The sequence below is a fragment of the Martes martes genome, assembly GCF_963455335.1.
Source record: "Martes martes genome assembly, chromosome: 9".
Taxonomy (NCBI): domain Eukaryota; kingdom Metazoa; phylum Chordata; class Mammalia; order Carnivora; family Mustelidae; genus Martes; species Martes martes.
In genome coordinates, this window is record NC_137896.1 from 105,459,908 (window position 1) to 105,485,916 (window position 26,009).

Sequence of the window (26,009 nt, forward strand, 5' to 3'; positions counted from 1 at the left end):
ATAGCTAGGTTCTGAAGCAAGTTCACTCACCGAGGAAGAAACAATCCACCATCCCCTCAGCAGCCTGTGCCTGAGTCTTTCTAAAAAAGTTAAATGTGCTCTGGAGCTCCGTTTTAAAAAATGTATTTATTTATTTAGATTTTGAGAGAGAGAGCACAAGTGAGAGAGAAAGCAAGAGCATGCGGGGGTTGGGGGGCCAGAGGGAGAGGGAGAGGCAGGCTCCCTGCTGAGCAAGGAGCCTGAGGGTTTCGAATCCAGGACACTAGGATCATGACCTGACCTAAGGCAGATGTGTAACTGACCCAGCCACCCAGGAGCCCCTGGACCTCCATTTCAGTTCGTCACCCACTCCAAGTGAGCAAGGGCTCCCCAAGTTTCACGTGGATTGCTTTTGCCGCGACTTTCCCCTCTGGAACAGGCTTGGAAGTTAGGGTGGAATTTGAATGCTTACCAAATCCCTTACTAGCTGTCATCTAGGCTTCAGTTTTCAGGTCCGTAAAATGGGGTTGATTATACCTTGCTGAGGCCAGAGCCTGCCCCTCTCCTTGGACCACTTCTAGAAACTTCTAGAGCCTAGAAGGCAGTTCTGGGTTCATCTTCAGCCTTCTCTTTCCCTCCTGAGCCATACACTTCCTGGGCCTTATAGGCCTATCTGCTAACTGTAATCAGGGTCTTTGCTTCCCTCTGGACTGTACAGACCCTGCAGGCTTCCCTGCCCCAGTCCCATGACACCACCTTGGTCTCACTGTAGCAATGTGGGTCCTCCTATCCTCAAGACCCCATGTGCTGGTTGGCAGCTGGAGAATTACAGAGGGCAATGGAAATCTAACACCGGACGGCATGGGGGCAGGCTACACATGTTGTAGCGAGTGAATTCAGCTGAGGAAAGGGGTCTGGAGGCTGAAGAAAGCAGAGGTCCTCCGTGGAAGGGTGGGGCCTGAAGGGGGGTGAGCATGGCTGGGATCTGACTTGGCTGAGTCATGGGGTGAGCTGCTGTGGTGGCTCTGACCTCCCCACAGTCACCAAGTCCAGGAAGCCAAGGGCAAGACATGGTACGTGTGGGCCGGGCACCATGGTAGGGAGTTGCAACCTGGAGGGTCTGAGTAGCATCCGTGATTAGGGTTCCAGAACTAAGATTGCCTCTTCAATCCCTTAGAACCGCAGGGCCATCTAGGACATGAGAACTTACAACAACCACATCTGCTGAGGAGAAATCAGGTTCTGAGTTAAAGTTTGGTTATTCTTTTTTAAGTCCTCAAAGGTTTGTGTGCTTTGAAAATATTCTAGAAGCAGAAAAAGGGCACAGGAGAGAAGATGCAGGATTCAACTTAGAAAATGTGTATCAGTTAGGCTGGGCTCCCTCTGGCCTCAGTGTGATTGATCTTGAACACTTAGGTCCTCATTTTCTCTCTGGGCTTCCACATACTTGGGTCTTCCCTTGCTAGACCCTCCCTCCTAAAGCCCAGGTAGAGGGGACTGGTCTTTCTATAAACCTTCCTTTCTCCATACTTTCCATATATTTCATGTTCAGAAAAAGGCTCAGTGAAACAAATTGCCCATTAGCTTGTGGTGGGCAGTGGTGATGACCAGGCCCAGCCCTGTATGGGACAAAGCTGACCTGACTACAGGTTGCTCAGAGGCCCCCAGTGTGGCTGACATCCCACCATCAGGACACCGGTCCTTTGGGTAAAAGCCCCAGATATAAATAACTGGTGTGTGTTAAAGCATGAACGTCCCTGGGGTAAGAAGACCCTCCTGTCGATCATCCGGACGGATGGATGTGAGGGCCATGGAGCGAGGTGGGCGTCCTGGGAGCAGGGCCTGCCAACACATCTTGCCAACTTCAGTGTTTGCCACGGAGATTTCACTCCTCCAAAGGTCATCCCCCATAACCTCCCCACTTGGGGAAGTGCCCACACTTCCCCAAAGAAACACCAAAGACATTAACCGAGGACCAGTCAGCCCAAGAAACTGGCTTGGGAAGAGTCCTTGCCGTGAAACGTCATTTATTAATTGATTGACTTTTTTTTCTTTCTTTCTTTTTTTTTTTTACAAAAATAAACATTTTAATGAACAAGAAGTACAAAAGCTTCTGGAGATACAAACTCCAGGAGCGGGGAGAGGCTGGTTTTGGCTGCTTTGCGGCTTTCACTGAAAGCAAATGAGGCAGAAAGGCCCCGGCCCCACCCCCACCCCAAGTCCTGGCTCAAACAGCAACATGCTCCTTGACCCCGTGTCTTGGCTCATACCTTGTGTGCTCCTCTGTCCCTGCCCCTGCGCTGGCCTGTGGGTGCCCCTGGGTTGGGTGGCCAGAGGCGGCCTCCCCAGGTGCAGAATCCCCCACATCCCAGAGCATCCCCATCAAGTCTTCTGTCCGGAGCTCAGCTGAGAAAACTCTCCATGACTGATTGTCCCCACGCAGCCCCCACCAGATCGTGACATGCAGCAGCAGCAGCAGCAGCAGCAGCAGCAGCAGCAGGAGCCCTGGCTACATTCTCACACTATGAACACAGTGATGGGGCTGCCCACAGAACTGTCCCAGCGAGGGCCAAAGCCCCTAGTGTGGGTATCAGCCTAAGCCTTGCTGGCCACCCAGAGGGTTGGAGAGGCAGTCAGGCCCCCGCCCGGCTCCCGTGATTCCTGGCCCCAGGGGCCAGCAGTCCCATACCTAGACCGGTAAACTCACATTTTAATATTTGGCATTATTGCACGTTGTCCTGGTTACCTCACTGTCTGGGATGTCAGCCTCGCCGGCAGGGGCTTGCAGGCGACACGCAGTGCTGCTAGTGCAAGGCACACCCTCCCTCCACAGGCGAGCCCAGTGGGCGGGGCTGGTCCGCTGGCAGCTGAGCCCCCAGAGAGGTCAGCCTGAGGCCCTCACATATGCCGTCTTGTTGGGATCAGGGACCACGTGGCTCCATCCTGTCTTGAAAAATACCAGCTGCCGACCTGGAGGCAGAGGTGAGAGGTAACAGGGCTGTTTCCCTCCTGGGAGGTGGGGGCCGCTCTCCCCAATGGGACTGCCTAGAGGACATGTAGACTTGTCTTTCATCATTCCAGCCTTCTCGCCTTCTCATCAAAGCCGGCTTCTGACAGGGGACCACTACCTGTCAACCTCTTCCAGGGAACGCCTGTCACCTCCCTCAGGTTGTCCTTTCCCTTCCCACTGGCTCACCTGTCCAGGTGGTCTGGTTGGTGACCACGAAGGCCTGGCACTGGGCGTGGCTCTCGCAGACGTCCATGGCCTCTGCCAGGTTGAATACGGAGAGGAGGCAGCTCCCGTGGTGGTAGGAGGGCCAGCAGCGGTAGTCTTCCTGGGGGATGGTGCTGTCTGGGAGGCGCTGGTACTCTGCGGGTTTGGGGATGGAGCATGAATGAGAACTCTGTTTCCAGGCAGGAGGTTCTGGGGCTGCTACCTGGAATGGCTAAGACTCATTGCCTAGCGGAGAGCTGAGAGCTTCAGTGTTTGGGAGACCCACAGCTCCCAAATCTAAGGGTGCCCAGTGGGTTCCGACAGCACCTGACAGCGGACGCATAGTGGGATAAACGCACACTCAGAGCTTGAGGGGAGGACGTTCTCAACATTTAAGGCCGGGCTTCTCAAACTTCAGTGTCCCTGTGACTTTCCAGGGATTCTTGCTAAGCTGCAGATCCCGGTTTCGGGGGTCTGGGGTGGGGATGGGGGTGGGTACTTCTAGCCAGCTTCTGGCACTGCTGGTCTGCAGACCACACTTGAGTAGCATGAGTTTAGAGCACCCCTGGGTCCCACTTCCTTTGGGCCCTAGGGAGAGAGATGAGGCAAGCTCCTCCGGGGGCAGGCAGTTGGGGATTTCTCAAGTTAAGAGGGATGCAAATGACTGTGAAACACAAAGACGACCATTGGGGGCCCCACAGATCAGGTGTCTGAGGGGAGGAGGCTGGAGGAAAAATCTTCCCATTACACAGAAAGGGCCCCCAGAGGCTGTGTGAGCTTCTCAGTCAGGAAGCTGCTCAGTGGCCGGCTGGCCGGTCACCTGAGTCCTTCCTGCTGCCTGGGGAGCCCCAGCTCAGGGACTGATAATGCAGAAGCCCTGGGCCTCTGGCCACCCCGCCCTCTTGCCTCCTTCTTCTAGCAGGGACTAGACCAAAGTCCAGGGCTGGCTGTGATTTATGGCCCCATAAACGGCGTCCTCAGGGACAGAGCCAGCCATTGTTCACCTCGTTAAACTTTATTTACAGGGCTAACGAGGGCTCCCCCACCCCTAAGACTGGCCAGAGCTCCTTGAATACAGAGGCTGCCCACTCCTGGCCCCCCTGCCAACCAGGATAAACCCCAGGGCCTCAGCAGAGGGACGACAGCAGAGGCTGGAATTCTCCCCTAGCTCTTGGGCTCCTCAGCTGGCTTCCGAGTGGAGCCACAGCCTCAGCCAGCCTCCCTCCTAGCCCCAGAAGGGCCGAGGAGGGAAAGAGAAGCCCACACAAAAATTGTATTCCAGCTGTGTAAAAGGAACCAAGTTAATTGCTCACACACACTTTGCCTGGCATTGAATCCCCATAAGCATTTTGTGAGGCAGGAAATACTAAACCCAATTCACAGGAGCGAAAAGGGAGGCTCAAGGTGTAGGGAAGCTTCTCAAAGTCACACAGTCAATACAGAGTGGGGTCCGGAGCCACCTAGAGAAGGGGGGACGTCGGTGCCCCCTTCCTCCTCCTCAGGGTCAAGGCAGAATTATAGTCATTCTGGCTCAGAGAAGAGGCCTCCAAGTAGAGGCTAAAAATGGTCAGTGGTCTTTCAAGTGGGCTTAGGAGGGCAGGCCACTTAGCCCAATCAAGGGGGTCACTCACCCTCCCACCCATTCCCCAGCTCCCGGGCCCCTGGAGCCCTGCAGAAGCCACTCACCAGCTCTGTGGCCCGCTGTGCTGTTCTGCAGATACTGCCCGCTCCGGAACAGGTGCAGCACCCTCTCCAGCTGGGCCAGCGTCTCATCGACTCCCCAGCTGAGCTCTCCTGCACAGCACAGTGCAGCTATGAGTGGGTGCCTGGGCTCCCACCCCTCCCCGAGGTTGGGAACCAGCTGCCTTTCCCGCTCTTCCTCTGGACCCTGGGCCTAAATGAACAGTGGACTGGGAAGGGGTTTTGCCACAGAATGCCACTTCGGGAAATGATGGCTTCTGGGCCATGTGCTGTTCTGGGTCATTCTTGTCCCCCTGTCTGCTGGGGGAGGGTGACGCGAAGCAGACGGGGCTTGGAGAGCTCACCTGTGGCGTTGACAATGCTGTCCAGCAGAGGCCGTAGTGAGGGTGGGGCACTGTGGGGCAGGAGGTATGTGAAGAAAAACCTGGGGTAGAGAGAAACCAAGGGCTCAGTGCTCTGGCCTTGGGGACACATCCTCCCTCTGCCCCAACTTGGGACAGAACCATACTCTGGCCAGGGAGCCTGATCCCTCAGGCCTACCACCTAGGCATAACCCCAGAGCATAACAAGGAGTCTACTTTGACTCAGGGTGGGGATCAGGGCACATGCTAAGGCCACCCCTTAACTTTACACCACGCTGCAATCTGAGGTCTGTTTCCCCCATACCTCCCAGGACTCCCTCACCACCCAGTACCACCCTGTCCCCTGAGCTGATCCTTGTCACAATAGCCCCATAGCTGGGGCCCAGGGAGGAGCTTCCAGAGGTGAAGGACCAGGAGAAGAGGTAGTGCCAGTCCCACCAGCCCTACGCTCTGAATCTGACACTATTTTAAGAGGCCTCCAGCTGCCACCCCCACCCCAAATTCTCCTTGGAGCTGACTATTTTTAGCATCATCGTCAGGAGCCTGAAGTTCCCTTCTTAAGTGGGTGGAAGACTTTCCCCACCCCTGCCACTCCATTGGACAAGGCCGAGTCTCCCCACCCTGGCTGGCTTCCTGGACCCCATGTGGGCTCTCCCCTTGCCATGCCCTCCTGGGGTCCACTCTCCCTCCCTGGCCTTCCTGGGGTGGGGGGGACGGAGGTCACCTGTAGGCATTGTAGAGGTTGCGCTTCTCATTCATGCCCTCACACCAGCCCTGGGCCGAGCAGGGCAGGCTGAAGTTCCTGGCTGGAAACTCCAGGACGCAGTCAGCGCTGCTGGCACACGGTGTCTCCTCCACGCGTGCGTCGTCCAGATCTGTCACCTTCAGCTCCCCGTCCACCAGCACAAACTGTCGGGGGCGGAAGTCCAGCAGAGTGACCGAGCCCAGTGGGGAGTGGGCCAGGTGGTGAAGGAGCCGGCCCAAGCTCAGGCAGATCTGAGGGGCAGACACAAGGCTGCTCATAGGCTTGTCTCTTGGGAGGGGTCTGGGGGACTCCAGGGATCACCCCTTTGGGGCAGGGAGTGGGGGCGGGGGGTGGTTTTGGCTTTTCTCTTAAAGGCCCCAGTGCTTACTAAGGGCTGAGGGCCAGGGGCCTCACAGAGCAAGCCAGTGATTTTCTATTCACCCTGGGCTGGCCTAACCTGAGAATGATGTGGTAGGAAACAGGCAGCATGGAAGTCTGGGGATACCGGGTCTCCTCCCTTGAAGCTGCATCTTGAGCGGGTTTTAGTCCAGTGCATGGAAATAGAGGGAGGATCAAGATGACCTTAAGGTCTTTTCTAGTCCTAGGACACTGGCCCTCTTACAGCCAGGCTGCGAGCGTGTGCGCCCGCGCGCGCACGTGTGTGTGTGCGCGTGGGTGTGTGTAAGGGGAGCAGGAGCACAAAAACACCAGGATCCTCTATGTCTTACTTCTTTTTTTTAACCCTTTGGCTGATAGCCGAGTCAGCATGGCTCCATCTTTCCCTCCTTTTTTCTGACTGAGGAGGAGTCCAAGCTGCTCTGGGGGACTGGCCTTCTAAGGGAAAACCTTCCCAGCAAGGAGCCCAGGGCCCAGCCCTCCTCCCTGCTCACTGGGCCCTCCTCCCTGCTCACTCGGAAGCGGTCCTCCCAGGAAGTCTGCAGCAGCTGGATCATCTCCACAGGGGCACCCAGCTCTGTGATGGTGGTCAGGGTGTCCGGGATGTCCTCGCTGTCCTGGTAGCAGTAGCCATAGAGCTGGGGGAGGCCCAGGGCAGGTCATTAGGTCACAACGTCGGCGTGGGGACAGAGAAGGGCTGGGCTGTCAGAGGTCCCCCTCTCTCTGCACTACCCGCCTCCCACCCCCATCCCCAGATGGTTTCTTCAGCTCCGGCCAGAAGAGAAGAGCAGCACTGCCCAGGGAAGCCTGCCCTCTGCCCCTGCAGCCATAGCTCCTGCTGATGGACCTGGCTCTTACCTCCTGCCACTCAGGTAAATGGGTAGGTCTGGACACCACGTGCCAGCCATGTACCAGGCACCGTGCTAAATGTTCTACACGTATAACCTGATTCTTATAATAACCTTACACAGACATAGTAGGTACTATTCTTAATCTCCAATTTACAGGTGAGGAAACTAACTCAGAGAAGTTGTAACTTGTATAACGTCACACAGCTAATAAATGCAGGAGCTAGCATTCAAATTTATGTCACTTGGATTCCATAGCCTGGTTCTTTCTAATACCATTTGTTAATCAACAAGCCAGCAAATGGGTATTACACCTCCTCCCCTGCTCCAGTCCTCTATCCCCCCACCAACTTTTTTTTTTTTTTTTAAGATTTTATTTATTTATTTGTCAGAGAAAAAGACAGCAATCCCAAGCAGCAGGAGCGGCAGGCAGAGGGAGAAGTAGGCTCCCTGCTGAGCAAGGACCCTGACGCAAGACTCCATCCCAGGACCTTGGGAATATAACCTGAGCTAAAGGCGGACACTTAACCAACTGAGCCACCCAGGCGTCCCAGTCCTCTATTCCTTATTATTTCTACTTTTTGGCAACTTCATTTTTTTCTCAGCTCTGATCTTGTGGGCAGAAAAAGAAGCTCCCTGAGGCCTGGTAACAAACATTTATAAGAACAAAGCAGCTAAGGGGCACAGCCTTGGGTGTTTGTTGCATATGTCAGTGAGGGTGGTCATACCCACCAATGGCAGTAGTAGTTAAGGGATGGTTTCTGGGGAAGATCAGTTCTTTGGGGGCATGCTCCTAAGGGCCTGCCCACTCCACGGGGCCCGAGGGTGGGCTTGGTATAGCTCAGCTAGCCAGGGACTTCTGGGAAGCACAGCCTGACTTTGTCATTAACACCTAAACTGGCATCCAGAGAGAGAGCCCTGCTTCCTCCACACTGCACATCGGCGGGGATCAGATGTTGCTCAAAACAACCAACACCATGTGGGGTAGGAACACAAAGGCCGAGTTGTCCAGGCCACAGGAGGGAGAGGGGAGAGCTGCATAATGTGGGGGCTGGGGTGGGGGGGGTGTTGCGGTGCAGGGGGGAGCCAAGCCCACAGGCTAGATGTCCCTGCATACTGTCACCCTCCTTACCATCATTCACACCCCTCCCAGATCCATTCCAGGCCCTCACAGACCCTCTTCCGTCCCAGGAGTGCCCTTTCAGCTCCCCCTTCCTGGAGCCAGCTGAGAGCAGGCCCGGCTCAGGGCCGCCATTAGATCATTGGGGCTGTGAACTGGGGGATCAGGGGACAGTCTCAGCCACCCTCTCTTCTTCCCTCTGTCTCTGCTCCCTCACCTCGCATCAGCCCAGGGAGGCCCCAGGCCCCGGTGTGTGTGTGGGGGGGGGGGGGTAGGTAAGGGGAGCAGCCCTGGGGCCTGGTTCTCATTTTCTTGCCCAGAGTCTGAGCCTTTGTGGGAAACTTCTGAAGGTTATTAAACACCCGGAGGTCGTTAAATGCGCTGTTAACGAGGTATTAATCAACACCCCTCAGGAAAAAATAAAAAGACACCATTAACCCCCCCAGGAAGCGTGAGGCTGAGCATTTCAGTTGCATCTTTTGTTCTTTTGGAAGAAGAAATATACTCTAGCAGGGCCAGAATCTGGGCCCAAGCAGGCCTGGGACCCCATCTGAGGCCTGAGATCCTGGAACTGTGGAGGTTGGGGGGGAGGGAAGACCATTTTGCCCTTTGACCCTGGGCTATAGAGGCATCCATCATGTGAGGAGTGTGTGTGTGTGTGTGTGTGTGTGTGTGTATGTGTGTGAGGGGGTGAGGGAAGAAGGATAGAGCAAGCTTGCCCAGGCAGTCCCCAGAGACCAGAGAAAGTGCTGGGAGGTGCACAGTGGGACATCTACCTGGACATTTTCAATTAGAACTTACAGAACCAACTTTGGGGTTGCCAGAGATGGGGACGGGGCCTCAGGTGGCATGGGGGAGCCAGAACTCTAAGAAGCATTCTTTGGCTCCTCCCCGGTTCGGCAGTCAAATGGTTTTGAAATTTTAAATGAGTAAGAGGTATTAAGACATTACTTCTAGTTCCCCGCACAACCTCACTGCAGCCTCCTGAGCGAGAAGCCCCATAGCAGGCTTCTGTGGCAGCAGAGTTGGCCCCGCAGAAGAGGCCAGAGGGACTCTGGCTGGCGGTCAAAGGATACACGAGGGAAATTGCCCCGAAACAGTTCCTAAACTCACACTCAGGAACCCTTTCTTCTCGCTGATGGTAGCTTTTTACCTTTCCCCAGATGGGAAGGCCTGGGACCCTTCCCACCTTTTAACATTTGTGCCCTAGGGCAACTGCCCCTAGTATCGACCCAGTAAGAGTCACACAGCCTACCTCAGACAGACCCAGCCTTGGTCTAGTGAGGGGATGGGTGAAAACTCTTCAGCTGTAATATGTATGTATTACCTATGTGATATAGATGTTATTTTTGGGGGGCGCTTTCAGAATCGGGCGGGGGCCTGACATGAAAGCGGAGGACCATTCTGTGAGATGCGTGGGGGCAGTTAACTAGATGCTGGTCAGGAAGCTTGGGTGGGGTGAGGGAGGGAGGGAGAAATTCCTTAAGAGACAGGAGAGCACATTAAAACCTCAAGCCTGTCCTAAGGGTGGGTGGGGGGGCTCTTGAGTCAATTAACTAACACTTAAGGTCCTGCTTCTCCACTGCCTCAGAGTCTGGCTGATACCCCAGGGTTGCCAAAAAGTTCCCAAGAGCCCCTGGGAAGCGAAGAGAACAAGATCCTCCCAGTGAGAGTGGCCACGTAACCAGTCGCTCACTCCCTGAAGCTCCAGGCACAGTGTCAGCTGTGCAACCAGGCATAGCCACCCGCAACTGTTGGCTCTGGCCGACCTCCTGCCACCAGCTCAGGGCCTAGGACCTGGTCACAAGTGTCCGACAGTAGTTGGGGGAGCCTGGGGAGACCTGGAGTCAGCAGGAATATAAATAGCTCTCTGGCCTCTCTCTGTCTTGTTCTGCAATACCCACGCAGGCTTGGGGGTCTATCTCAGTCCTCACACAAGGAGGGAGGGACTCCCAGATTTCTGGTCAGTTCTGCTGGTAGGTTCCTCTGCTGGGGAGTCTGCCCGCACCCTCTGTTCAGGGGGCCAAGACCAGTCAGGGATTCCCCTCTCAGTCTGCTCAGGCATGTGCAAAGGGAAGAGTTTGTTTAATCCTAGGGCCGACTCAAGGACAGAGAGCTGGGGGAGAGGAGGAAGTGGGTGTGTTAGGGCAGTGCTAGGGCTGTGAGAGGCCCAGTCTCTTAGTTTAGCCTGGAGGGGACAAGATGGGGTCTCATCTCTCCCCTCCGCCCCCCAGTGAACAGGAAAGACAGAGTCCCATTTAGTAGGAACCTGGGCATTTGGCCTTTTCAGTCTTCCAGCCACTGACTACATCTGCTCGGAAAATGTGACCCCGAGACCCTCAGGCCCGTAGTCTGTCCCCTGAGCACTGAGCTAAGAACCTAAAGCTTCCTCAATGATCCAAGGGCTGTTTTTAAGGCCTGGAGAATGGCGGGGTCACTTCTGGGAAGGGCTGTGCATTTTCTGGCCTACTACCCAATTCCCTCTAGTCCTTCCAGTGGCTTCTGGGTGGGGGATGGGGGATGCTCTCTGGGAATCAAGGCTGATACAGGGTCTCTAGCCCTTACCAACCTTGTTGCTGTTCCATCCCATCTTCAAAGCCAGACAAGCCACTGGAAGTTGAGAGAAGTGGGGTTCAGATTCCATCAAGAAAGGGGGCCCTATCACTGCAGTTGGAATCCTGACTCAGGGATGACCTCTGTGTCTTGGCTTAGGGTCATTTCCCTGGTGCTCAACACCCCAGCTCCAGCCAGAAGCAGGGTCCTAAGTACTAAAGACTCGCATCCCTACCTCGAGTTTTGGGACCCTCTGTCCTGGCCTCTGTCTTCAAAGGATATGGGGGTGTAAAATGAGAGACCCAGGAGTCCCTCCATGGGTGAAGAGCCGCTCACTCAGGAGTAGGGGGCAGGGTAGTGTGGTGGGAAGCGGCCGCGGTCGGGGTTCTGCCCCCAGCTTAACCTGAGCACAGTCACCGGGGCTCTGTTTCTTTATCTATAGGGCCGAGGGTTCTCTTCCAGTCAGAGTGACCGGGCCTGGGCACGTCCAGCCAGCACCCTCACCCCCTCACCCCCGCCGTCGTACCTGCAGCACGTTGGGGTGCCGCAGCCGCTCCAGCAGCACCATCTCCTTGAGCAGCTTGTGGGCCGCCAGCCGGTAGCAGCCCCTCCGTGCCCCGAACTCGCGCACGCAGCTGCCCAGATCGTGGCCGCTGAAGTCCACCGCCTTGAGCGCTACCGCGGCGCCGCCGGGCAGGCGGACCCGGTACACGGCCTTGGTGTAGCCTGAGCCCACGTACTGGGCGCCGGACACGTTGCGGAGCGCGGCGCAGCCCAGCCGCGGGCCCGAGCCGGGGGAGCCCGGGCCGGGAGCCGGGGGCCAGCTCGGGGCGCCGTCGGGCACGGGCCGGGCCCGCGGGGGCCGGGGACGCTGCAGGCCCGGCCCGCCCGGAGCCAGGTCCATCAGGCGCCGCCGCTCCGGCCGGCCGGCCCCGGGCCCGGGGCCCCCGCGGGAATAGCGCTGCACCTCCTCGTAGCGCGCTCGGATCTGCCGGGCCAGTTCCCCGCGGCCCCCGCGACGGCCCGGGCCCGGGGCTGGCGAGGGCCCGGGGGACTGGCCTGGCCGCGGAGGCTCCGACCCCGGTGCGAAGAGCACGTTGAGGACGGAGCCCAGCAGGAAGGAGGCGCAGAAACCCGCGGCTACCGCCGCCCGCCGGCGCCGCATCGCTCCCCTCCCCCCAGCCGGCCGGCCCCGCGCGGCTCCCCGGCCCCGGCCCCGGGAGGCTCAGGCTCCGAGGCTGCTCCGCTCTGAGCCCCTCCGGCCCCCTGCCCAGTCCGAGCGCATGGCCCCAGCGGCCCCGACCCCGGCCCCTCGCGGGCCGCACATCGGCCTGACACTTGCCTCCCTCCCGCCCTGCCCCCGCCGCTTATAAGGCCCGGAGCCGCCCCCGCCCCCGCCCCCTCCGCCTCCGCCTCCCAGCTCCCGGCCGGAGCCCGTCCTCGGCGCCGCCCCCTCCGGCCGCCCGGCCCGGCCTTCCCCGCTGACTGACAGCGGGACCTCCTCCCGCGGCCGTCCGGGCCTGGGAAGCGGCGCGGAGGCGGCTCCGGCCCTGCCCAGCCCGCGGGCCCCCCGGGCTCGGGCCGCGAGAGGGGGATGGGGCGGCGGCGACCCCGCGACGCGCGGGAGCTCCGGTCCCGGCGCTAGGGCGCATAACGGGGCCGGGGCTGCCGGAGAGCTGGACTAGGAGGCGGATAACGGAGCCGGCCGGGCAGGGTGGGGAAGATAAAGGGGTGAGGCCGGCGGGTAACGGGCTCCGGAGGGGACGAGCAGCTGGCTCTGGGGTGCTGGGGTCCGTGTGATCTCAGAGCTCTCTCCGGGAGCCCAAGACCTCCCTCCGGTGGGGCTGGGGATGGAGGCTCCTCGCCCCAGTCCCGGATCCCGGGGTAAAGGGGTGGGGGTGATGTGGGGAGGTGGACGTAGAGAGGCTGGCACCTGCGAGCCTGTGTGGGTCGGGAACTCTGGGATCAGAGGATCGAAGATGCCCTATTCAGCCTCAACCACCAAGTCTTTCTGGTTTCTCATTTTCCTTGACCCTGAAGCCCCAGATGGAGCTCCTTTCTCCGGGGTCCCCGCAGTGAGCTGCTGATCGCGAACCATATGCATGCTAGTAGTTTGTGCAAGAGTGCATTTGTAACCCACGGACTTGGGTGGTCCGGGCTGTCTGTGGAGTGTGTGCATTGGTGTGTCTGAAGGGGCCACTGTGGCGGAGGAAAGGAGCGTGTACCCTGTGTGTGAGTTGGTGCTGACTCCGCCAGAACTTCTGGTCCCTCCTCCTCCCTCCCTGATTGCATCATTAGTGCTAATTGAGGGGCTTTCACACGCCAGTGCATTAGCTGTTTGGAGTGAGCTCCCCCCTCCTGGGAGAGATAAGCTGCTGCCCCTCCCCATCCCAGCCCTCCACTTCCCCACCGCCCTGGAACTGTCCACCCAGAACGTCTCACCTTCCTGGGCACCTTCCTGCCACCCTCTGGTTCTAGGCTGGTTAATCTCTTTCCTCCCCGCAGTGTCAGAGATTGGCTGGAGAGGAGTCAGGGAGGTGTCAAAAGGACACCTCCGTGAGGGGGTGTCAGAGAGGGGAGATTTTCCTCCAGGGGGCTGAAGAGGTCTGGCATTCCTACAGAATGGGGAATCCCTGTGAAGAGAGAGGGGACAGGAATCTCTGCCTGATTCTTTTGGACATGGAAGGGCACAGGAGAGGACTGAGTCTCTGAGCTCCCATCTGCGATTCTACTGGCGTAGGGGCATCCATCCCTGACTCTTGGGGTCCCCTAAGACTGGAGCATTGGGGCCCAGTCTAACTTGACAAGCATGGGAAAGGCAGAGTGAGAAAAGCCACGGTTCTCCTGAGAACCTTGCGTTTGGTGGGTTCGGTCTGGTCCTGTTTAGCTGCTCTGCCCTGTTGCTGGCCCACCGCTGCTGGGGGTGGGGGGAATGCTCTGAGCAGATGCCCTCCCCAGCCCTCACACCAGATGTCTTTGTTCTAATTAACTGTGCTGGGAAAACCAACCTGGGTTTGTAAACAGAGCTACTGGCTAAAGTCAACAGGGAGCAGCAGCAAACAGCAAACATTCTCCTCACACAGCCTCAATCCAACCCAGCCCCTGGGGAAGAAGGGAGGCTTGCAGTCCTGAGGCCCCCCTGGCGCCCACTGGCGCCTATCTGCCTCTGTGACCCCCCAAATGGCTGTTCTCTTCCCAGTTCCAGGCTGTTCTCTTCTACTGGTGAAGACTGGGGATTCTGGGAGGAACAGAGTTGCCTCCCAAGATAGGCTCTGCCTCTCTTCCAGCCATCTCCTCATATCTCCCCAGCCAAACCTCTACATCCAGGAGGACACCATGGAGTGGGGGATGGGGGGAAGATATTCTTTAGAGCTTTCTTTGGGGCCTGCTCTGCTCTAGGGTCTCGGAGGAGCCCCTGAGATAAGACTTGGCATCGTGAGTCTCTGCCTTAGAGTTGGTGCATATAACGCGAACATTGTTACGTTTGTTACACATCAAGTAGGTATTATAATAACATGTTCTGAAATTAGATAATTATTCCTATGATATCTTTGCCAAGCTTCAGTGTTTCTATCACGGTTTGAAAGTTCAGTGCACACAGGGGCCTGAGAAGCAGGCACAAATGTACATACAACACATATGTAGAAGCCCACAGAGCAGTAGCTCCACACACAGGAACAAAGGCATTTCAACTCTCTCCTCACACCCACTCTGTCTCCCCGCCAGCCCTCAGACACACAGACATATACAATCTTTGATGGAAATGGGTTTTTGGCCTCTGAAAAAAAGGGATTGCACTTTTGGACAGATTAGAGTTTCTGAATTGGCAGTTCTTGAGTTCTTAACCAAAATCTGCTTGTTTGCTTTTTCTTTTTCTTTTTTTCTTTTTTGCCACCCAGGGAGAAGCACCATCCTTTCAAAGAGTTGAAAAAGACACAAAATACTGTTTCAAGCTCAGCACCTATAGTGTCGCCCCCGACCCCTCCCCCCCCCCCCCGCTGCTCCCCTGCTCTCGGAGACCTGGCAGGGCCAGTCTCCTCCTCAGGCCAGTGCCCAACTCTGAGCACTGAATGTCATCTTTACAGGAGTCTTCCTCCAGTTGTCACTCAGGGCCACAGCCGCCCATAGACCAGAGTGTCTGCTCCTGTGAAGGCTCAGGGCTGCAGACAGGCCCTGTCTTCCTGATTCTCCCTCTGCCCTCCACACCCCTACCCAACCCAAAGGCTCACTTGGAGAGCAATCCTTGGGAAGGAGGCAGAGAGTTCAGACTCCAAAATGCTAGATTTCTCTGGAAATGTCTTTCAGATACCTCCTATCTGCATGTTTTGTCAGGCTGCCAGGATTGTGATACCAACCTCTCAGAAGCCCTCTCCATCGTCTCCCTTTAACCTCCAGCCCAGATCTCAAACGCCTCTTTTGGAGTATTTTGCTCTTGCTTGAAAGCTTGGAGGATATACTGAACTGGGCTGCTGGGCCTCTGTGAGGTTCCCCAGCCCTCCCTCCAGCCCTGTTGGCCCCTTTTCATTTCCCCGCTCAGAGCCAGACTTCCCCAGCCCAGTACCTGCTCTGTGTCCTGACTTGCAGCCATTCTCCGTGTTTTCCCAGGTTGCCCTCCCAGCTCTTCCTTCCTGAAGTGCTCTCTTCTAGCCTCTCCGTGTAGTCTTTGTTAGCTGGTTCTTCTAGGCCTCCCAGAAAGTAGCAAGTTACAACACTTCTCCAACAGTGGTGCCTGGGTCCCTGGGACCTTGATGGTGTATCTTCAGAGTTCTGTGGAGTTATTTCCTTTAAAAGGAAATGTACAAAATACATCCCTCTGGTCTTGGAAACTTTGATGTAGAGTCAAGAACTTGGGACTTGGAGTCAGAGAAACTGGGGCTCAAATCTCATTAGCTGAGTTACCTTGGGCAAGACAGTTGACCTCTCTGTGTTGAGCTTTCTCATGAAGAAAATGGGAGAAAATTCTGGTACCTACCACGTGAAGTTTTTGAATGATGAAACTCAAAGACACGTAAAGTGCCCGGCACAGGGCAGGCCCTCAGTATGTGTGATCTATTGCTAGGATTCACAGTTATATCAAACAAATGAACGTCTGTGACCACATTGCCTGGTTGGCTGTAACTCTGCCCAGAGGCAGAAAGGACTTGACTTCCATTCTGGCTTCCACTGGTGAAATCCCTCAGCCTCCTGGGCTTTCACTGTGCCTGGAATTTTCACTTTTTTCCAAATCAGCAAACCAGTGGTCAGTTGATCAGAAGAGTCCTCTCTGCCTCGCTGGCCCCACAGTGCGCTGTGGGGAGAAGACCGAGAATCAGGGCCTGACTGATGCCAAAGTGACTGAGAGCAGGATAGGCCTCTCTGGGGCAAGAAGCTGGGGGTGGGATGGATTCAGGAGAGGAGCGGGGAGGGAAAGGGGTGGAGTCAGGCAGCTGGCTCTCCCACCCCCCACTTCCCTCAGGTAGGAAGTGAAGCTGACTTTCCAAAATATAAAAAACAGATGATGAAGGTCAGGTTTCCTACACACTGGAGAGCGGGAGCCCCAAGGCAGAGTCCCCAAGAAACGATCTGAGACAGAGACGGGGGCAGAGGGAGAAAGAGAAGAGACAAGATAAGACAACACGACGCAGAGACAGGGACACAGAGACAAAGCCTCAAATCCTGAGAACGATAGTCAGACAAAGAGACAGAAAGCTGTGACTCAGGAGAGATCTTTCTACTCGTTTCTGGAAAAGAGCTTAGTTCCACTGTGTCGGTCCCAAGATGCAAACGTGAGCCATTATGACTCCATGAACCTGTCAGAGGGTGAGGCCCTCCAGGACCCTAGCAAACTTAAGGCTTTGTAGCCTCTGAGAGCTCTCACTGCCCAGGCTGTTCTCTCTGGGTCTGGGGTCCCAAGTGTCCCTCTAGTCTCCCTTCCTGGGCAGGGCTCTTTCTTTTTCCATCCTCCCTCCTGCTTAAACTCACCCACCAGCCCAGAGAGCTGCACCGCCGCTTCCCTTTCTTCCCTTTCTCTCCCTTTCCTCATTGGCTGAGATGTGTGTCCTCCTCTTACACTGCTTCCTTTGATTGGAGGAGGTGGAGGGTGGGGGAGGGGCAACAACAGAGAAGGCTGAGAGGTACCTCTTTAGAGCCATTACTTGGGTGAAGGAACAAGGGGCCTGCCTTGGTGTTGGACCCAGCCCAGAACTGAAATTCTGTGAGAGCTGAACTCCAGGACCTCTGTTCTGGGGCAGTTGGAGAGGCTCGTAGGTGAATGGAGAGTTGACCATTGGATCACTACTGGATAATGGATGGACTCTGGTGGCAGGGGGTGGTGAAGGGAGACCTTTGCCTTTGTCCAGAGGCCTTTGCATCGGAGAGGGATGGGAATGGAGCATAGGAGCTGGGTGATTGGATCTGATACATTATACCTTCTTTGACCAAGCCGAATGCACCCTGAGGGTACATGGGGCCAACTTTCCTTCTAGGCCCTTGTCAAATAGGACCAGTTCTTTTCAAGCAACCCCAGGGCTGCGGTTTGGAAAGTGGAGAGAAAAGGGGAAGAAAGGGAGGCTGTTGAGTTTGTGCATCTGGTTCTGGACCTCTAGAGGGCTGACAGTCCTCTCCCTCTTCCTGGCTGCCCCGGGAGGCTGGCTGGGACCGAGGCCTGGGAAGAAGGTGGCTCCTTACTGTTCAGGAGACCTGGGCCCTGCTTGTACCCTCAAGAGCTTACGGTGTAATTGGGAAGATTCCCTCCAAACCATCAGGGACTCACACCAAGGAGGGTCTGGGGTGGGCCAGCAGGAAAGAACCGGTTCCTCCCTGGAGCTCTGATGGAGAACCATCTTGAGCCGAAAGCCTGCTGTGTGCCAGGAACTATCTGGCTTCTTGACCCACACTATGAAGTCAGTATGGTCACACCTGTTTTATACAGGAAGGGATTGGGGCTCCTGAGATTAAGGAATCTGTTGAATGTCACACACATCTTCAAGGGGCAGAGCAGACCACCATGAAATGGGTAAGCGGCAACTTGGGCCCTGATTTAGGTTTTTCTCTCCGTTCGTTGTCGGTTTGGGAAAAGAAAAATTCCAGTCGGCACAGAGATGGGGAGAAGCAAATCCATGCCACCAGTGGGAACCAAGATGGAAGTGTGTTAAGGTTATCTTTGTCTCCAGGAAACAGAGTTTGGTCATAAAGTTTTATTATTTTATTGTTCATATTAATACTAATGATAGGGCATGCTTATTAAATGCCTTTCATCATGCTTTGATCCACTTAATGCCTCTAGGAAATAAATACTATTATTATCTCCAATTTTCAAGATGAGAAGATTGACGTACTGAGAGGTGAGGTAACCGGTGACAGAGCTGGGATTTGGACACAGATGCTTGTGCATGCAAGGCTCGTCCTCTTCCAGGTTTGGTCCTGCTGCCTGTCGTTTTAGTCCCCGGGCTGGGCTGATCTCAGCTGTAAAAATCCCAAGGTCAATCTTTCCCAGCCTGGCATTGCTATCTGACAGGGATAGACGGCTGTCTGATGATACTTGAGCTGGTGAGGAGAGAAGGAGGGAGACGCAGAAAGAGGTACATTGAAGAGCCCTCCCCCGCTCACTCATGGGGAAACCCACAGACTCAGAATTAGAGACTGAACCCCAACAATGTGTTTTTCAGAGACCCCGGCAGACCCTGTGGATCATTCCGTCCTTCCTCTTCCCTGCAAGGGGAGACGGAAAAAAAATCAAAAGTGATGTGTTACAAAGGGTTAACGAGACTCGGGAGTCTGTATGAAATTAAAATAATTATTTGAGAAATCTCAAAAAGTACAAAGAAGGAAGTAGAAATTATACAAAATCCCTCCATTAAAGGAGATTATATATCATAAGATGGGAAAGCCACCTTGCCTGCCCTTCCAACCCCTCTTATAGAGGTAGCCGCCATGAATGCTGGGGTAAAAACTCCCTAAGATGGCCCATGCATTTATCATCTCCCCCAGTCCCATGAGCTTCCCTGGTGATTGTCTCATTTCTGTACCAGCAGGCTCCAAGACACCTCACCGTCTCTCTGCTGCTTCTAAACTCAAACTCAAGTCCTGGGCTTTAAAAAAAAAAAAAAAAAAAGTCTCTTGGATTTGCTCCTTTATTTGCTCGCTGCCATCCTCCCCAGGCCAGGCTCTTCCTCTCACATCTGGTGTGTTGATTGGGTCCCCTCGAAGTTCCCCTCCCACCTCGAAGCATGTATGGGCACCAGATTCATCTGCCAAGAACATTGCTTCCAACACATCATTTTCCTGTTCTAAAATCTTTGATGACTCCCCGTCATTTGGAGGATAATTCAGCTTGGCGTTTAAAGTCAGTTGCGACTGAGTTTTTCTATTCTTGTATTCACAGATACTTCCTTACTCCACAGGGCTGCCTGGCTGGTTTCTGCACCAAATCTTTGAGAACATTCTGCTGCTCCTGCCTGACAACGCTCTTTCCCCACCTACCCAAAGCTTGTGCATCCTTCAAGGCCCATCTCAAGGCTTTCTTTGTTTCAGCAAGCCCCTCCTCGATTGTTTTAGTTCCCATTTATTGCTACTTCCCCAAATGCTTGAACACCAGGAAGCTATACCTTGTGGTTCAGAGTACCCTGGTTGGAAGAAACCTTGGGTAGGACCATAGAATAGTAGTTCCCAGCCAGGAGCCAAAGGATGTCCGAGAGTCTATAAGTGTACTGGGAAGTGGGGAGCGATTGTCAATATCTCAGAAAGCCTATAGGAAGTTATACATATTTCGTGATAAGTTTGCCCAAAGGAAACATTGCATTTCTTTCTTTTTTTTTTTTAAGATTTTATTTATTTATTTAACAGAGAGATAGAGAGCACAAGTAGACAGAGCAGCATGGAGAGGGAGAAGCAGGCTCCCCGCTGAGCAGGAAATCTGATGTGGGTCTTGATCCCAGGACCCTGGGACCATGACCTGAGCCAAAGGCAGCTGTTTAACTGACTGAGCCACCCAGGCACCCCAGGAAAAATTGAATTTCTTTACTTGTGGCCAGAATCGCATCGTGCATTGGGCTTCTTGTCCTGCTGAATGCCATTCGTTGTTTATTAAGAAAAATGAGAAATTCTGTTATGTTAATGTATCCTAGGAAGTAGACTCTAAAAAATCTGGAGTCTGTGGGGGCAGCAGGATGAGTAAAAGGGACCCTTGATGGTGAAAAAGTTGAAGTCAGTGGTGCTGCCCAGGCAGTACTTCTCCCTGGCATTTAAATAGCCAACCACGGCCCCACTGTCATGATGGACAAGCTCACTCTCTTACAGGGGACCAAGACATTATTTGATTGTAATAAATCTAAACCATCTTTCTCCGGACAGCCCTTCAAGTCTTTGAAGATACCTTAAAACCTCCATTGGCTTCTGATTTCCTGTAGGCCAAAGGCAAACTTTCTTCTGTGTTGTCATGAGCCCCGTCCCCCTACTAGAGCCTTATCCACTCCTGCTACCCCCTTCACTGTGCCCTGCCTCCCTGTCTCTGCTCAGGACCCACTTATCCTCCCCTGCTTCTCATTTGCACCTTGCTCTCTCCTTCCACTTACTGTTCCCCCTGCTTAGAACACTCTTGTGTGCCCTCTTTACCTGGTGACTCCACTCTTCTTTAGAGCTTGGCTCCTAAGACACCTCCCCAGAGAAGCCTTTCCTGATCACCCCCAGTATGTATGGGTGCTTGCAGTCCTTTGTACCTATCCACCGCAACACTCATTGTGACCGTAATTTCTCTCATTTGTGTCATTTGGTTGAAGTGTGTCAACTCTGGGCTATATAGTCCATGAAAGCGGGGCCTTGTTTGATTTCTGTTCCCAGTATATCCCTTAGCACGGTGCCAGGGCCTATAGGCAATTCATTAAACATTGACTAATAGTGTTATTTTCTATTTCATGAGTCTGTGAGAAACAGGAAATGTGTGCAGAAGCATCGCTTAAGCTATAATCAGGGCCTATAATAATTTTAGGTGTGATTACTATTACTGTTTGTTCAGTTACATTTTGATCTCCTAGATGGATGCAGTTGTATACCCCTTCCCTTGGGCATTCCTTGGCTCGGTAACAAATGACCTAGTGTGTAGACTCAGCTGTTTTTTCTCTCCTCTTTCTGTTTTAATTGGTTGTTGACTAAAAAAGTAATCCAAATGAAGTTCCCTCTACATGTTCAATCTTACCCTTCCTCTCATTCCTTTCCCTTTCAATCCTTTTTTTATTGATCACCTACTGTGTGATAGACACCAAGCAAATAACCAGGGACAAAAAGACGGATGGAGGACTCTCTGTCCTGAGATTATTTCTTGACATATTCTTACATTAGAGGGTCTCCTGGGTCTCTCCCCAGATAATGCTCCTTTGATTCCTTAGTCATTTGATAATGCTCTTCTCAAAATGGGGCCCCAGGATCTTTGCACTGTTGTTCCCTCTGCCCGTAAAGCTCTTCTCTCAGATCTTCCTGTGGTTGGCTCCTTCTCCCTATAGTCAGGTCTTGGCTCAAATGTCTTAGCAAAGGCCTCTTCTGACCACTCTCTACAAACCACTCTGTTTTGTCCTCAGAGCACTCATCGTCTGAAATTATCTAGATATGTCTTGTTATATTTTCTGTTGTCCGTGTGTTCCCTCATTAGGATGTATGCACCATGAGAGCAGGGGCTGTTTTGTTCACTGCTATAGCCTCAAAGCTCCAAGTAGTGGTGACATGTAGTAGGTACTCAGTAAACAATTGTGGAAGGACTGAAAGTGGCATTCCCCAATCCTCTGCCAACTCAGGCTGAGGCCATCCCCTCCTATGGTTTGGATAGCATACATCTACTTATGTGCTTGTTCTCTGATTTTTTTCAGGGTCATCAACTTTGTGCCAGTGGCTAAAGAGCAAGTGTTTCCTCATCAGCAGGGGAAAAAAAAAAAAAAAAAGCTCTCCTTTTGTCTTAAACAAACCCAATCTCTTTACCATGAGCCTGGCTTGTTGCTTTCTGCAACTGTGACCCAAATGGCTCCCCAGAATTTACCTGCCTTGTGTCTCATTCCGTCAGGGCTCTACTTTGTGACTTTTAAGGTGACAATCAGTTAATCCAATAACAGAATCCTGCTAATGTGCTAACGGGAGAGGGTGAAAAAAGGCTCCCAGCTCCCTCCCTTCTGACTCAGGTAACATCTGTGCATTTAACAGGGCCCTTCTGGAGACAATTAAATAAATGCTTTATTGAAACAATAAAATTAATAGGGGTCTCATGGAACTCAATGAAAGGTTTTCAAAAATTAACTTCATTGTTTTTTAAGCTTCAAATTAAGCTTTGCTAGGCAAGGAGTGAGGCAGGACCAAATTACATTAAAGTAGGTCCCTGCCCATAGGACCACCCTTGGGGGCAGGGGGTTGAGAACCTAAGCCTGAGCTTTCCCTGGGGAACGGCCACTGTTGCCATTCTGGGGTCCTGGCTCCGATAGGCTCCCACAGAAAGAGGAGAGGTTTTTCTAGATTGTAGGTCTGGTTCTGTTGCTGGGAGTCTGTAACCATATAGATTGATTAACTCCACGAGATCTGGGTGCCCTAGGTCAGGTATCCCATCAAAGGAAATGTCATCGTGACATCTGTCATGTTGATTGAATGAAACAGTGCACATTGGGAATACTCTTTCTGCCAGGAAGTGGGTGGGACATTTTTCTGGTTCTTCATTTCTCTGGATCTAGGTCCATCTACTCTACCAAATTGCCTCACAATCCCTGCCCGGCCTTGTAAGCTGTGGTCACCTGTTTCTCCCTAGGAACCATTTTCAGCCTCAAGAAAAGCCTGAGAAGTCAAGAGTTTGTCAAATCAGACCTGAGGCCAAAGTTTTCGGAAAATCTGTGGGTGGTTCTGCTGGTGGGGGCCGGGGAGCAGGTGTGATGTGGGTCTAGGGGACATCCTCCTGAAGGATTTGGCCCGCCTGGTTGGTGATGGGACCCTGGATGGGGAAATTCCTGTGAAAGATAGGGTTCTCCGTCCAGACGGATAGAGCTGGCATTAGACTGTCTTCAGGACTCCTCATTATTCCTATCAAGGTAGCACATTGATTCAAACCATCTGTGGGCTTGTGAGGTCTGATTAGACTTGGCGTTTCCAACCCTGGGCTCCCGACTTACGCCCTATGTGAGTGTGAGGAGCAGGCTGGAGGTGCTGTTGAAGTCTGGGGTGGACCCTGTCTCTGAGCTCCAGACTCCTTGTCCCCAGTGACTCAGGGCACCTGCCCCTCCAGGCCCCACCCTCTCCTGGGCTGCTGACAGGCACTGGGAGGGGTTCTGAGCTGAAAGCCAGAAGGCTTCTGCTTCCAGCTCTGCCCTTAACTAGTTGTGTGGCTTAGAGAAAGTTGTTTAGTCTTTCTGTGCCTCAGTTTTTTCATCTGCAAAATGGGGATAATGATACCGACTGCGGTTGTTTTGAGGATCAAATAAGGTGCAAGTGTGAATCACTTTGAAGTGCATGAAAAAAAGTTTGTATAAAAGTTGTTGTTTTCATTGATGGTGTTCACATTGTCAGGGAACAGGGCTCTTTTGTTGCCCAGGCTCAGGACATCTCTGGGCTCTAGAAGGGAGCGTGAAGCTCCTGGGGGTTTTGTTTTTTAACTCCTCTGGCCCCACATTTTCCCTAGAGGGCTTCTACCCTCATCCCCTTCCACCACCCTCCTAGTCTCCCAGACTGGAGATCTTAGAGGTGTCTTTAACTCATCCCACTCCTTTATCCTCTTATATCTATTCTGTCAACACATCTTCTTCCTTTGAAATCTATCCCAGACTCACCTTTTCTTTCCTGATCCTACTGCCATCACCTTTGTCTAAGCCATCATTACTGGGCTTCCTCAGGAGCTCCCCAGCTGGCTTCCCTTCTTTGCTCCCCTCCCCTCCATGCCTTCTTGGGGGGGGGGGCTGCCAGATTAATCTCCCCAAGGGCCACTTTTTATCAGGCCACTCCCCTGTTCAAGAAAGCTCAATGGATCCCTAATTATCTCATCAAGGCCCTGCTCCCTTACGTGTTTTCAAAGTCTTCCACTCCTCTGTTACGTCTGCTCTATGCACCTGGTTTCCCATAGTCCCCCTGCTCACACCCCACTCTACCAACAGACCCATTTCCATACGGTTCTCCAAAGAAGCTCTCCCTGTTTCTGCTTCTGTGCCTTTGCCCGGGCTCATGTACCCTGCTTGGAGTGGGAACCCCTTCTCCTTTAGCTTCTCCTTCTCACTGTCAATTCTCTCCATACCCTAGCCACCATCTCCCAGAAGTTTCTTAGGAGGTTGTCTCATGGGACTCTCTCTCCATTCCATGTATCCCTTATTTCTTCTTGTTTATATTTTGCAGTACTGATTCTCTTTTATTTCTTGTCCCCCTGCCTGCCTCCCTTACCTAGATTATAAACTCTTCGAGGGCTGAGACCCTGTCTTGCCTGTTTCCCATAACATCTAATCAAAGGCCGAGGCCCTGTAAAGTCTTGGTTGATTGTGTGGACAAAGAGGTCTGCCTTGGTGCATGGAGACTGAGTGTGGAGATTGTCTATTCTAAATAGAGATTTTTGTGTCCCCTCCACTCCTCCCCCACCCCACCCCTGCTCTTCAGACCCCCCCCCAACAATGTCTTCATCCATCAGTAATAAAGCAGGAACAATAGGGGGTTTCTTTCTAATTAAAGGGAGCAGTTAGTGTTTCCACTTCAAAGCCCTGGGAGAGAAGACTTTTGTTCTTCAGGCCTGGGAGCTCTGGGAGCCGGGGTTGGGTGGGGAAGTGGAGCTCCAGGCCCAGCCAAGCATTAAGCTCGTGAACCTGAGATACCCCTCGTTTGCAGGCAGAGAAGCTCAAATTTAAAACAACAACGTAATTTAGTAACTTCGGCTCTGATAAAACAGTTGGGGGAATTTCTTCTCTCCTAGCGTCTGAAGCCAATGTTATTACAGGTGTGTGTGCTTGTCTCTCCCACACCCTACCCAGCCCCCGTCGCCCCACCACACACAGCATACACATGTGCCACACCACACCCTCCCACATATGTGGGATTCACAAAGCGTACACGGCACTCACTTAGGGAGCACGTCTCCTCACCCCTGTTCCCAGGACTCTCCAGCCTGCGCTAGCCCACACACCCACGCAGTTCCTCTCATAAGTGCAGGGCAAGGCACTCTGGTTCGAGAACCATCCATTATCTGTTCAGCTGCCAGTCAGCTTGGCAGAGAGGTGTTCTCTTCCTCTGACACACACCTCCCTCTACCACACATCGGCCACAGACTGATCCTCTGTGCTAGGCCCACAATGAGTCCCGCCCTGATAATGAAGTGGCCCGTACCTCTGACTATGACCACGGACTGAGACCCCAGGGTGGCCGCAGGGTGTGTCTTAACAGTAGACCTGAGAAAGAGCATGGAATGGGTCTTCGGTCTAACCAATCATCTCACAAATCTGATTCGTTGTTAAAGGGAGGTGGGAAGAGAGAGCTTTTGGCTCAGTTCTGCTGCTGAAACTGCAAAGCCCACGTTGTCCATCCATTCATCCTGTATCGATCACCTATTGTTTGCAGTACAGTGGTGAGCAAGGCCAGATAGGGGCCTGTCCTCAAACATCTCTGTTCAATTAATAGCATGGGTTTTGGCATTTTATGATCCTGAGTTCGGTCCTCCCCCCTGCCTTGATTTATTAGCTGGGTCACTTTGGACCAGGTATTCGTTACTTAACCTTTCTAAATCTTGACTTCCTCATAGGTAAATTGGGCATAATGATGATAATGATCTCTACGGATGTTAAAAGGATTAAAGGAGGTCATATACCAAGTGCTAACACAGTGCCTGGCACATAGAACATGCTCATTTAATAATGATGGTTCATTTAGTTGTTAACTCATTCTGGGAGTGGAGGATATAGGCATATATACCTAAAATTACAAAACAGCATAAGATCTGTCCTGGTTACAGGTACCAGGTGAAGAAGGAGCCCGGGGAGACTCTGGGTCTGCTGGGGATGTCGGGGAAGGCTTTCGTGGGGCTGAGGTTTGGGGGTAGCAGGGGAGGCAGCCCTGGGATAGAGTCTAGAAGGAGTAGGAGTTGGCTTGGATGCCCAGGCCTGTTTGGTCCAAAGGGAGGAAG

The 26,009-nt window shown here is 53.5% G+C and overlaps 1 protein-coding gene across 1 annotated transcript; it reads right to left on the minus strand.

The window, feature by feature from the left end:
* Window positions 1-1,973: 1,973 nt before the first annotated feature.
* On the minus strand, window positions 1,974-12,083 carry PKDCC (protein kinase domain containing, cytoplasmic; the record flags this gene model as incomplete). Its single annotated transcript, XM_080814241.1, has 7 exons — window positions 1,974-2,949; window positions 3,176-3,349; window positions 4,880-4,987; window positions 5,239-5,318; window positions 5,981-6,252; window positions 6,913-7,035; window positions 11,445-12,083. The coding sequence occupies 7 exons, from the start codon at window positions 12,081-12,083 to the stop codon at window positions 2,864-2,866; spliced, it is 1,482 nt and encodes a 493-aa protein (XP_080670367.1). The 3' UTR covers window positions 1,974-2,863.
* Window positions 12,084-26,009: the final 13,926 nt, after the last annotated feature.